This window comes from Ascaphus truei, chromosome 12, assembly GCF_040206685.1.
Source record: "Ascaphus truei isolate aAscTru1 chromosome 12, aAscTru1.hap1, whole genome shotgun sequence".
NCBI classification, from domain to species: Eukaryota; Metazoa; Chordata; class Amphibia; order Anura; family Ascaphidae; genus Ascaphus; species Ascaphus truei.
Window position 1 is genome coordinate 31,789,802 of NC_134494.1, and position 13,848 is coordinate 31,803,649.

Consider the following 13,848-nt stretch of genomic DNA (forward strand, 5'->3'; position numbering starts at 1 on the left):
TCCATTAGTGAGTTTATACACTAATCCCTGGTGCGCTTTGCGTGTATCTTTTTTTCGTTTGTTTGTTTGAGACTCCCCGTTTGGGTAGTCTCTTATATAGGAGCGTTTGGGGAGGTGCTCCACACACAGCTGCAAGGGGAATGTGGTGTTTAAAAGAACAAAGAATAAAACTCACGGACAGTACGAGCGCGGATTCCTTGCTGCATTGTTTCTCCTGGACAGAGCATCGACCCCAATGTTCTTGGGACCGGGCTTGTATTTTAAGGTGAAGCTGTGGTTGGATAAGGCGGCCAACCACCTGTGACCGGTGGCATCCAATTTGGCGGATGTCAGAATGTATATGAGGATTATTGTCCGTCCTTACTTCAAAAGATACCCCATAGGGGGTGGCCTACTTCAGTGCCAGAAACTACAATTTATGGACCGGGTAATTCTTCTCACTCAGCGTTAAACTGCAACTCACGTAGGCAACAGGCTGGAGCCCCATAGGATATTTCTGATGCAGTACCACTCCCAGCCCATCAAAACTGGCATCCACATGTAACACATACTGTTAAACTTGATCTGCATTAGCCAAAACAGGAGCTTCGGTAAGACTTTTCTTCAGCTTCACAAAGGCCTCCTCTCAACCGGGAGTCCACTTCTCGCCGAAGGGTGCTTTCGGTTTCATTGCTCTCTGACGATGATCTTCAGCAAGCTATTCAATGCCTTGGTGATACAAGAATATCTTCCACGAATCTCATATAGTACCTGCAGAACCCTAAAAAGGAGCAAATACTCGGGACGAGACCAGTTCACCACCGCTTCCACTTTTGTAGGATCGGTTGTCACCCCTTCTACAGATTCAGTATGGCCCACGCAAGTTCTGCCGAACCTCAGTCACTTACATTTGTCGAGGGACAACTTCAGTCCCTCTTGTTGCAACCAATCCAGAAACTTCAGGAGACGTTCATGCTCCTCCAGCGTCCGCCCAAAGACGCTAATGTCATCCAAATAGACTAGACATTCTCTTGGATTCATGTCACCGATGGTCTTCTCCATCAGCCATTGAAAAGTGGTAGGATCTCCACAGATAGAACCCTAAAGAAAAGATGAACGCCGTTTTCTCTTGATCTTCTGAGCTCATAGGAACCTGGTAATACCCAGAACGTAGATCCAGTGAACCATTGACTGCCTGACAGTACGCTCAGGATCTCCTCAATTCGTGGTAGTGTGTATTGATCCGCGCCACCACAATAGGTGATGCATAAAGACTATAGGACTTGGCTACAATGCCAGCGACCTTCATTTTTTTTTTTCAGGATGTCCCCAACATCCTCTACATCTCTGGGGGCTATTCGCCTAGATCTCTCGCGAAAGGGGCTGGTGTCACTCAACCGAATTGTGTGTTGGGTGCATCTCACTGGTGGAGAACACTTCCTTCCGCTCGGCCAGTTTATCGCTAAGGCGTTTCTTCCACTCTGCTGGTAAGGCTGATTCTCCGAAATCGAATTGCAGCTTAGAAGAAGCTTCCTGCACTGAAGCAGCGTTCACATAAGCCAGAGGTTTCACTTCCGTTACAGGATATATTTTACCCAGTTGTTGATTGAAGTTAAGCTAGAAAGGGTGAAGAGATGTTCTGGATGGACACAGCAAATCGACGAGGAAACTTAGATTTCCTTTCCTTCCGGCACCACCTTCCATCCTCTTTTCTCATCCTCTTCGGGTGTTGACTCCAGTGAAAAGTACCAATCGCTTCCATCATCGCTGGGATAACAGGCCTCTGCCATCCGATGCCACACTCCCCCTGGTGGAATATCCGTCACCCCCTTGTCTTGGTTGAAGAACCACCCAAGTCGCTCTCTAGCAGAAATCTGATGGCACTCTTCCATGAAGGCGGGATGGATCTGTCACGGTTGTGCTCGCCACAAACCAGGGTCGGACCGCGTGGCTGAGGTGGGGTTGTATAAGCACCGAACTTAGACCGCGCAGGCTGATCCGGATTGCGCAGTTCGTAGTTGTACATAGCAGGGTCAGGACTGGAGAGAGCAGCGTAGTCAGTGGACGAGCCAGGATCAGGATAGGAGACATCAGGGTAAACGTAGTCCAAGCAGGGAGTCGGCAACAGGAGATCAAGCAGGTCTTCCTGCTTCAGCGAAATTGCTGCAGGTCGGGAATGGGGTTTGTGCGAGTGGCGTCCACGGCCCATGGCGCCGGTCTCAGGAAGGAGGCTGATCGGAGTGGGCACACCGCCAGGCAGCACTGGTAAACCAATGCTTCAGCGCAGGAGTCCAGAACGAGCCTGTGCGGGGAGAGAGAGCTACAGAACTTAGGACTCAGCGACAGGCCTCTGCTATGGGAAGGGCAGCAGGCCTCAGGAAACAGGGAGCTGAAGTTACGCTGGAGATCCACCGCTTCAGCACAGGAACCAGGACACGGCCTCTGTAATGGAGAGAGCAGCAGGCCCCAGGAACCAGAGACAGGCCTCTGCTATGGGAAGGGCAGCAGGCCTCAGGAAACAGGAAGCTGAAGTTACGCTGGAGATCCAACGCTTCAGCACAGGAACCAGGAACATGGGTTAGGAACAAAGGACAAGAAACAGCGACAAGGTGGCCAAGACAGGTGGCTGTGGCAAACACAGAACATCCTAGAAGGATTATGCTCTGCAGAGAAGCATTGTGGGAAAGCTGTATTTAAAGGTCAGCGAACCTATAGCAAAAGGGGCGTGTGGGAGCATTGCTGTAATGACTGAACCCAAGATAGGGCTGCAGTAATAGCTTGCACAGCTGCAGAATATATCATAGGGAGTGTTCCAGGACTGCACAGGTCTGTAAGGCAAGGTAAGCAGTAAACCGAGGTGTGGATTCCTTACAGGATCTTTAGGGAAGACAAAGGCATTTCTCCCGTCTCTTTAAGGAAAGCCCTAACTAGCGAACGCAGGTTCCCAATATGATGGGGGAATTCATAGGGTGAGTCATATTAGTGTTAAGTTGGGGTATGTCCATTCGTACCTTGATCACTCCGTCTATAGAATAGTCTGGCTGCTGAGGCCCCATAATGTCATTTTCTCCGCCGATTGCAGAGGCAGGTGTTGTAGGTGAAGATTGTAGAAGGACCGGTAAACGATGGTTACCTGTTAACCGGGGTCCAACAGTGCAGAAGCGTAGATTCTCTTAATCAGTACCCATACTAGTGACGTAGGGCCGACCCGACTTGAGCGGTCGGATGGAGATTCCTTTCCGGGAGTAGGAGGTGTTGGGCTCTTCCCACTGTTGGGCAGCTGATCCTTAGGATGAGTAGCAAAAAAGTCAGAGCCGCTGTTACCTTCGGGGTACAATTCCTTTTTACGTGACCCTCTTCCCCACATTCATAGCATCGAAGGGGGTGTTCAGTCCCCAAATTAAAGTGAGGGGCCAGGCTCCAGGATGCCTGAGAGAGACCGAGGAGCCTGCCGGGGAACTCCTGAGTCGCAGCGTCATCAGGATGTATGTATGCCTTTATTTATATAGTAATTCTCAAACAATCCAGGGGGAGCATGTATCGGAAAAGAAGACAAGAGAACACACAATATAAGTGCAGATGTATGGGAAAAATTAGATAAGGCACGTGATAATATCTTGGCTCGTGTGTCCAGCCTACTCACAAGATGTAGATGAATAAAAGGCGGTTTGCAAATAGGGCTGCTACCCGTGTGGAATGAGTGTAGTCAGGATCCCCCCTCAAAGGCACAGTCAGCGATATGATGAGTCATACAAGAGATGGGTGTAAGGAATCCGCTCCTCGGTTTACTGTTTGCCTTACCTTGCAGACCTGTGCAGTCCTGGAACACTTCCCCTGATATTTACTGCAGCCTGGATTCACTCAGCAAAGCAATACTGCCACATGCCCCTTCTGCCATTGGTTCTCTGACCTTTAAGTACTGCTTTCCCACAATGCTCCCTGCCGAGCATAGTCCTTCCTGGATGTCTCTGTGTTCTGCCATAAGCCTTGTCTTGTCTGTCTCCTTGGTTCCTGAGACCGGCTGCTAGTGTCACGCAGCGGTCTGTTCCTGTGCTGAAGCGGAGTACTCTCCTTGTTGTCTTCAGCTCCCTGGTTCCTGTGACCGGCTGCTAGTCTCATGCAGCGGTCAGTTCCTTTTTCCTGTGCTGAAGCTGAGTACTCTCCTTGTTACTTCAGCTCCTTGTTTCCTGTGACCGGCTGCTATATTCACGCAGCGGTCTGTTCCTGTCGCCTGTGCTGAAGCGGAGGTTTCCCCTGCGTCTTCAGCCTCCTGGTTTCCTGCACTGAAGCAGAGGTTTCCCTGTGTATCTTCAGGTTCCTGGGGCCTACTCTTTCCCTAATCTAGAGAGGCCGTGTCCTGGTTCCTGCGCTGAAACGGAGGATTCCCCAGCCCGCTCAGGACTCTTGCGCTGAAGCACTGGTTTACCAGTGCAGCTAGGCAGTGTGCTACTCTGGTCTGTCTACCACCTCCTGAGACCAGTACCATGGGCCATGGTCGCCGCACGCGCAGAAGCCACTCCCGCGCTCCTAAGCTGAAGCGGGGCTCTACTGACTACCTGTTGCCGAACTCCTGCTTGAACAACGTTTACCCTGAGGTCTCCAGTCCTGACCCTGGCGTGTCCACCGACGATGCTGTCTTCTCCTATCCTGATCCTGCTACGTACGACTACGAACTGCGCAATCTGGATCCGCCTGCGCGGTCTAAGGTCGGTGCTTTTACAACCCCACCTCAGCCACGCGGTCCGACCCAGGTTTGTGGCGAGCACAGCCGTGACAATGGGAAAAAGCTACATAGCGCAATCAGGCTGATAAAGAATTTATCTATGTAAAAAGTATATAAAATGCGCACTTACAATGTGCAAATTTAAAACAAGCATGTATCACTTAATAAGTGAAAACGAAGGTTCACCGCCTCCCCTGGATTCTCCAAGCTTCACCCACTCGTAATCTGTTGTCGGAGCTTGTTTTCTTGCGCCCGTCGGAACATGTGACGGGGGGGATTCTGACTACACTCATTCCACACGGGTAGCAGCCCTATTTGCAAACTGCCTTTTATTCATCTACATCTTGTGAGTAGGCTGGACACACGAGCCAAGATATTATCACGTGCCTTCTCATTTTTCCCATACATCTGCACTTATATTGTGTGTTCTCTTGTCTTCTTTTCCCATACATGCTCCTCCTGGATTGTTTGAGAATTACCTTACATCTTGGAACCCGTGAAACAGGTCCCACCAGAGGGTTTGAGCTGGGATATTAGACTAACACTTATTCACATTTTAAATATCACTATTTTTGATTTTTTATTTATGTGATTTATATTAGTTCTACACATTCACTTTTTTTTATTTTCACATCTAAGTTGTTCGCGCCTTTATATTCACTTTTTCACGATTTATTTATATAGCGCCATTAATGTACATAGCGCTTCACAGCAGTAATACGTGACAATCATATAAATAATAAAAAAAATAACACATTAAGGGGAGAAGTGCTTCAGGCATTAAAGTAACATTTAGGAAAAGGAGTCCCTGCTCCAAAGAGCTTACAATCTAAGAGGTAAGTAGGATGAATGTACCTAGACAGTAGGAGGGCGTTCTGGTAAGTGCGTCTGCAGGGGGCAAGCTTTATGCATGAGGTGTAAAATATCAGTCACGGAGCTACTCATATGCTTTTTAAGCAGAAGTGTTTTGAGGTGGGTCTTAAATGTGGATAGAGAGGGTGCTAGTCGGGTATTGAGGGGAAGGGCATTCCAAATGTGTGGGGCAGTCTGAAAGGTTTAATGCTGAGGGGGCTTTAGATACAAATGGGGCACTGTATAGAGAAGACATCCTTGAGCAGAACGCAAGAGTCGGGGTGGTGTATAGCGAGAAATTGTGGCTGAGATGTAAGGAGGGGCAGAAGAGTGTAAAAGCTTTAAAAGTGATGAGGAGAATTGAGTGTGATACGGGATTTTATAGGGATTTCAGCAGGGGAAAATCTATTTCTGAGACAGATTTCAGAAATAGTAGAGTGACTCTGGCAGCAGCGTTTAGGATAGATTGTAGGGGAAACAGGTGAGAGGCAGGAAGGCCGGACAGCAGGAGGTTACAGTAATCAAGGCGGGGGAGAATGAGGGTCTGTGTCAGAGTTTTTGCAGTCGAGCAACAGAGGAAAGGGCGTATCTTTGTTATATTGCGGAGGAAAAAACGATAATTTTTTTGCTACCTTTTGAATGTGAGAAGAGAATGTGAGAGAGGAGTAGAATGATCCCCTAGGCAGCGTGCTTGGGCTACTGGGTGAGTGATGGTACTTCCAACAGTAATGTGGAAGGAGGTAGTAGGGCCAGGTTTGGGAGGAACTAGGAGGAGCTCAGTTTTTGCCATGTTTAAGTCGGTGGAGGTCCAGGATGATATCCCAGAGAGACATTCAGAAACTTTGGTCTGTACAGCACGTGTAAGGTCAGGTGTAGAAAAGTAAATTTGTGTGCCATCAGCATAGAGATGATATGTGAACCCAAGAGATGTGATTACAGTAGGTCACCTAGAGTGAGTGTGTACAGAGAGGAAAGGTCTTAGGATAGAGCCCTGGGGTACCCCCACAGAGAGATCGATAGAGGAGGAGGAGGTGTTCGCAAAAGAGACACTGAAAGTGCGATGGGAGAGGTAGGATGAGATCCAGGATAGAGCTTTGTTCCGAATACCTAGAGTATGGCGAATGTGAAGGAGAAGAGGGTGGACCACAGTGTCAAATGCTGCAGAAAAAGACGGGGAAAAATATGCAACAGCACCAGATTACATAGGCTGGTTCCTCGATTCAGTGTTGGATCATGTGTGCCTCAGGATGAGGCTGTCGCCCGTCATAGCTAAGTGTCCTGCAGCTGTACATACAGAGGCACCGCATCACTATCTTCCCCACAGTCACCCCTCTACCACTGACTGGCTGCTAGTGGATACCTCCTGGGGCCCACAACGTGATGTAACCAACTAGTAACATAAGGCGCACCATTTGCTATAGAAGTTGCCTGCTTCAGAACGGAACTAGCACACGCCGCAGCCTAACGCTACGGTCGCATCTGACGTCGCATACGCCTGCGTCATCAAACCCGACGCGCGTTTCGTTCCCGTGGGAACTTCTTCGGGGGTGGGCGGATACCTGCCGACTTCCTTGTGTGTGTGTGTATATATATATACCACAGTTATGGTAATTGGCTCTCGCTAAGCCAATCGGTGTCCGCCAAAATTGGATACTACGGGTAACAGAGATCTTGCAATTGAAGCCCAATTAAAAACACTGTAACGTGCATTAAAACGACAACACAGAACGGCGCTGTGCTAACGCCCCTAGTGATGTGGAGGAATACCCAGCTACACTAGTTTCAGTTATTGGGAGCGGGCGCCTGGCTCACTGGGGGGCGGGGCGTCGGGATCACTGGCATCGGGGCGTCGGGATCACTGGGGGGCGGGGCGTCGGGATCACTGGCATCGGGGCGTCGGGATCACTGGGGGGCGGGGCGTCGGGATCACTGGCATCGGGGCGTCGGGATCACTGGGGGGCGGGGCGTCGGGATCACTGGCATCGGGGCGTCGGGATCACTGGGGGGCGGGGCGTCGGGATCACTGGCATCGGGGCCGCACATGAACAGATCTGTCGGGCTTTGCACGCTCTGTGTTTAACTCTCCTATGTGGCGATTAAACAGTATCACAGCCTGTGGCAAATGTATTGGTGGCCGCTTAGCACGGGGCTAACACAAGCCTGGAGTCACCTGCTCATCATAGCTGTGGTGTAGAGTGGTACTGAACCCATACTCATTAATGCTCTAGTGTGGGGTTTAATTCCAGTCTCTTACAAACCATTTACGCTCCCAGTGCCTGAAATTTCCTCTTGGATTGGGTAACTTGCAACTTTTGAGGTTTCCCAGGAGGCCGGAGGGGGAGAGATCTGCCCCAGGATACCACCAAAGTGCAGTGACAGTAAATCTGTTCATTATAACTCATGTTCCTGGAAAGTAAGAAGCAAAAAGTCTGCATTGTACAATGTGTGGGGTTTGGACACAGCTAAAGATGTCCTGTAGATGTACTGAAGCAGCACATTATCTATAGCAGGTTACCCATGAATAGTGTAACATGGCTGGCACAGACTGCCTCTCTACCCCCTGTCACGTAAGCCCTTAGTAGCTACAGGCTGTGACAGGTTATCCTAGGGCTTTGACCCCCCCCCTCATGCTGACTCTGAGTGACAGAATAGGTGGTGTCACAAGATCTGTGTTCTGCCAATCAGCCAATCATGGTACAGAACCTGTGCCCTCCCCTTCTGGAGTCTCAGAGAGGAAGTCCAAATTATAGGGAGTTCTCTTCCACCCCTCCTAGGGAGAGGAGGTGTGTGCTGCTCCTCCCAGCGGGGAGTGAGACATGCCAGGCAATCCCTCCTGTATGACTGGGCCAGAGAGATCAGAGGCCTCAAGACTACACAGAACCCAGCACCATCCAGAGGCCTTTGACCCTCTGTCATCAATCTGCATCCGCTGTATACCATCTGCAGTGACTGCCAAATAAAGCATCCCTTTTCATATATCCCTGCCTGAGCTCAGTCTATCGAGTAGGGGTATGGATGAAATCTGCCCTAGTGGGGGACTGACTCTGGAAATCTTGGAGCCCAGGCGCTGAAACCCTGAGTTGATCATCAAAAGCCTGTCCTGTTCCCCACACCTTCGTGGACCACTCAGCTCTCCTGGACCCTCACAGGTATGCACGCACCACAAACAGCAATAACCAATAGCAACATCTACCAGAAGGGAGGGGAGGGGGGGGGGGGGAAATGTGTTACAATAGTCCTGTATGTGTTAGTGAGGGCGTGGTCTCTATAGGAAATATTGGTTGTTGGCGTGGTCTGTGTCCCCTGGGGTGGCAGAGACGTTGTACCGCCCTGTAGGATCCTGTGTCACACACCTCGTGTCTGGGCCACTAGTGCTAACATGATTACACGTGTGACACAATTGTATGCAGGTTATAACAAACACAGCACATGGTCATATTGACTTGTGCTTTCCGTGGATAAGAGGAGCTGCTGCCGGTCCTAGGGCTTCTTATGGATCTATATGATATTTACATACCCCTTTCAGAACTGTAAAAACTAGAAGGCCCTCCAGTCAGGAAGAACCCCCTCCCCCCCCCCCCCCATGTGCAAGGAACCCCCAGACCTGCTCTGTAGGGTCTCCTCTCACACCCACCTCCTGTGTCACTGCACACCCTGCACCGCGTCAGCAGCCGGATGGCAGCCTTTATATGGAGCTTGTTATCAGAGCATGCTGTGTGTGGGAGGAGGAGGCTGGGGTATAAAGCAGGGAGCAGGCATCTGGTCTGAAGGCAGCCACAAGCAGGCGCAGCTCACTTCCCATCCACAGGCAGGAGGAGGAGAGGAGCAGCTCACATCCCATCCACAGGCAGGAGGAGGAGAGGAGCAGCTCACATCCCATCTACAGGCAGGAGGAGGAGAGGAGCAGCTCACATCCCATCTACAGACAGGAGGAGGATAGGAGCAGCTCACATCCCATCTACAGACAGGAGGAGGATAGGAGCAGCTATTCCAGGAGAGAAAGGACAGGAGGGGGGTCTGAGAGCTGCTGAGACCCATCTGGACACTAGAGATACCAGACCCAGAGGGACATCTGGACATTACTACTCTGTCCTCACTGCTGCTCACACAGACTCCTCTGCTTCTACCTACTGCACAGCATCCTCTGCTTCCTCTCTCTCTGCAGCTCAGCACAGTATCCTCTGCTTCCTCTCACTACAGCTCAGCACCCTCTGCTGCTCAGCACAGCAACCTCTGCTTCTCCCTCCTGCTCAGCACAGCAACCTCTGCTTCTCCCTCCTGCTCAGCACAGCAACCTCTGCTTCTCCCTGCTGCTCAGCACAGTAACCTCTGCTTCTCCCTCCTGCTCAGCACAGCAACCTCTGCTTCTCCCTCCTGCTCAGCACAGCAACCTCTGCTTCTCCCTGCTGCTCAGCACAGCAACCTCTGCTTCTCGCTGCTGCTCAGCACAGCAACCTCTGCTTCTCCCTCCTGCTCAGCACACCATCCTCTGCTTCTCCCTCCTGCTCAGCACAGCGTCCTCTGCTTCTCCCTCCTGCTCAGCACAGAAACCTCTGCTTCTCCCTCCTGCTCAGCACAGCATCCTCTGCCTCCCTAGTTACCATCATGGTGTCACAGAACCAGGCTGAGGGGCAACTCTGCAGCTACCAGGAGGTCATGCGTCAATGTGTGTACCTGGAGGAGTTATTCCCTCAGTCCTTCCCAGCCAGGGGTCCACTAAGGGCTCCCAGACTAAGCAGGCTGAGGAACCAGCCCCTCTCCTTCCAGGAGATCCAGGAGGTGGTGGAGGAGGAAGGGGTGTCCCCCACCGAGGAGGAGAAAGCCAGGAAATCCTTCTTGCAGTCCCTGGAGTCCCTGAGGAGAAGCTCTCACCACATGCACCTCCACAGAGAGAAGCTCAGCAGCTGCAAACTCGGGCACAGCCTGGACTCCAGTGTCCCAGGCTCAGCACTGTGACCCCAAACTGAGACCACTGACCACTCGGCATACACCTGCTGTCACCTCCCAGCTCCTCCTGATTGTGACAGAGACACAGGGGGACAGCAGAAGACATGTGGGATTATTCTGAGCTGGGACCTGATCATTTACAACAATCTTTTGAATGTTTTCAATATGAACTATTTTTCTATATTTGTTTTATGTGAATCCTGGTTTCCCTGATGTAAGATTTCTATTCTTCAAGACATGGAGTGAACTGCGGATATTTGTATTTATGGTGGATATTTTTGTACATTAAGGGCCTGTGAATATTGTGACTGCACAGATTGTGTGTAAAATAAATCTATTTATACAGTTAATGTACCTGCCTTCTCTTCTTTAGGAGTGTATCTGCTTTTACTGGTAAGTGGATGTAGAGACAAGGGGGGACCCTTAAGTGGTGGACTATGTGTACCCCAATATGTGCAGTTAATATGGCAGCATGGCATTGCAATAATTAGTTAAACCTTACACTGCCAGTTGACAAAGCAACCCGCAGTGCAAAGCGTGTATACAGATTATTTAGTGTTCCATCTGATCTCCACTTTATTATTTTCATATCTAACATTACACCCCCTGAAGGACAGCTTGGCTCCGACCCCAAACTACAAGCAGATTCAAATGACTAATGTCCCAGTCTGGTGTATAATGTCACTCTGATGGTCACTGCCGGGTTTGTGGTGTAATTGTAACCATGAATAAGTTGATTCCTGGACAATGTGCTGGAGATTCAGGGTTTCTTGGATACAGCTGCATGATGGGTGCTGTGGGATTACATATTATGTTTTATGTATGATATGTAACCCAATGTCATGGGATTTTACAGACTAATACAATGCACGTGCTCAGCACACACAACTTTTTTAAGTGAAACTTGTTTGTGTTTTGTATCTGTTTTGCCACTGAAATTGTATTTGTGATGTTTTTAATTCAGTGAAAGAGATTTGAGAGTACAATTAATGTTATTTATTTTTGTGTTGAAATTTCCATACTATCTCTTTTTTTGTTGCATTTTTGCTATTTGCACTTCTATATTTATACTCACTGACAATTCCTCTCATAACAGTAATGTGTTTGGTATGTGTGTGTGGTTGTGGTGTGGTCGCCTCTGTGCATGCGCGCCCATCAGTAGCCCATGACGTAACTTCCGTTACACATTTTCGTTACCAGCAAAGAGATTTTTTTCCATTAAACCTCTGTTGGTGCCACCAAAGAAATTTCACTTCAACAAGAGTCACAGTGTGACACAGAAATAAAAGATATCCCTGACAGATCCAGCCTGTCTATCCCTGCGCAGTATCACAGACGGACACCACCCTCACTGAGTCAGTCCCCACCGCTATCTGGAGAATGACACTGAGATAAAAGGAACCTCTGACCCATCAATGTGTCCATGAAACCAAACATCCACACACTAGCACAGGGAGAAAACACAGCCAGGAAGCAGTGACAGACAGAACCCACATGTACAGTACAATGGAGTATGGTCACTTACTGTCATTACATGGGGACACAGACAGGGGGACCTATGACACTTATTTGTAGCAGCAAGGGGACACCATGACAGGCATAAGGTCATATAAAATGATGGATCAGGGCTTCCTGCAGTAATTTCGGTTACCACATGTTGATGTGAACTTGTTATCAGCAATGTAACTTGTGATGGACACATCATATTCCTAAACTCCCGGGGTCCCTAGTCGTGGCTTCTATCAGCTGATGTATGTTACATCGTTCCATGTCAGCTGATGTATGTTACATCGTTCCATGTCAGCTGATGTATGTTACATCGTTCCATGTCAGCTGATGTATGTTACATCGTTCCATGTCAGCTGATGTATGTTATATCGTTCCATATCAGCTGATGTATGTTACATTGTTCCATGTCAGCTGATGTATGTTACATCGTTCCATGTCAGCTGATGTATGATACATAGTTCCATATCAGCTGATGTAGGTTACATAGTTCCATGTCAGCTGATGTATGTTACATAGTTCCATGTCAGCTGATATAGGTTACATAGTGGAAAAAATACATATCACCAACCTGTTAAATTGAGTCGACTAAATACTCATCCTATATTTGTATTTATATTGATCCAGATTAAACAGTAAGGAATAAATTAACCCCGCAGGCACTGAACATAATCTGTGTTGGTTTGTTATAATAACTATATGACTGGAGGATTCCCAGACCTCAGTCCCCAACGCCATGTGCTCAGTAACTCTCCATGGTGCTGCTTCTGTATTCTGTATGAGGCCCCAGAGAGCTATCAAAGTCTGTATCGGCTACAACGATCCCTGTGCTACCGCTGTATTTCTGGGACAGGCAGTACGGGATGAGCTTGGAATGATGGTCCCTCCACTACTCACCATTAAGCTACACACTGCAGTTGATATTTTACACGCGTCTGTAATCATGCGGGTTGTCTCCGGCCTGCTCGCCTCCTACATAAGAACAGCCCTTAATGTTATGTTTGTCTAAAGCACTTATTCCCATGATCTGTTATTTATATTATCTGTTATTTATTCGATTACCACATGTATTACTACTGTGAAGCGCTATGTACATTAATGGCGCTATATAAATAAAGACATACAATACAATACAACAGCCCATTCCATGACAGACCGAAAGGACCATCAAACTCAGCATCTTCTCTCCAACAGGCGGCGATCAGAAGGGTCAGTGATTGTAAAACAGATCAACCATAGGGGAACATACCCTCTGTCCAGAACTTTATTCCCCCTCCTGCTGACAGAATTAACTCAAAGCAAAGTAGCTGCACTTCCTCCCATCTTACTAATAGTAGGCATTAATGTACTTATCCTGGAACACAACTCCTTCTCCTTTAACACAATTTGCTGTCACAGCACCCAGTGACAATGGCTTTGCTTGTGCACAGTGTAAGTGAGGTTCCTTATTGCTGCGAGCCTGAGTGTGCAGCTACTGCATGCGAAACAGAGAACTGGGACTTCGGGACTTGGAAAGGCATAACTTCATCTTATACTATATAATTGAAAGCACTGTATGCCTGCATGCATGCTGGCTGGCTGTTGCCTGTATGTTCGGTGTCCCTAGGGGAAATCTCATTGGTCCCTTGGGCCGCCCCCGCACACCTCTCATTGGCCTGAGGTGGAGTGACGGCCCAAAGGACACACAGTGTCTCTCTCTCACACACACACACACCTCACACCTCACCCCCCCCCCCCAAGCTCATCCCCTCCCCCAAGCTCACACCCCGGCGCCGCGCGTGACAGGCCGCGCGAGATGGGAGGGGGGATGCCCCTCCGGTCCCGGCTCCCCCGTCACCGAG

At 49.2% G+C, this 13,848-nt stretch overlaps 1 protein-coding gene across 1 annotated transcript; it reads left to right on the forward strand.

Annotated features, from left to right (window-relative positions):
* The first annotated feature begins 10,159 nt into the window (after positions 1–10,159).
* Positions 10,160–10,510, forward strand: LOC142463862 (uncharacterized protein C11orf96-like). The gene has a single exon (XM_075566676.1). It carries the CDS (start codon positions 10,160–10,162, stop codon positions 10,508–10,510), a length of 351 nt encoding a protein of 116 aa, XP_075422791.1.
* Positions 10,511–13,848: the final 3,338 nt, after the last annotated feature.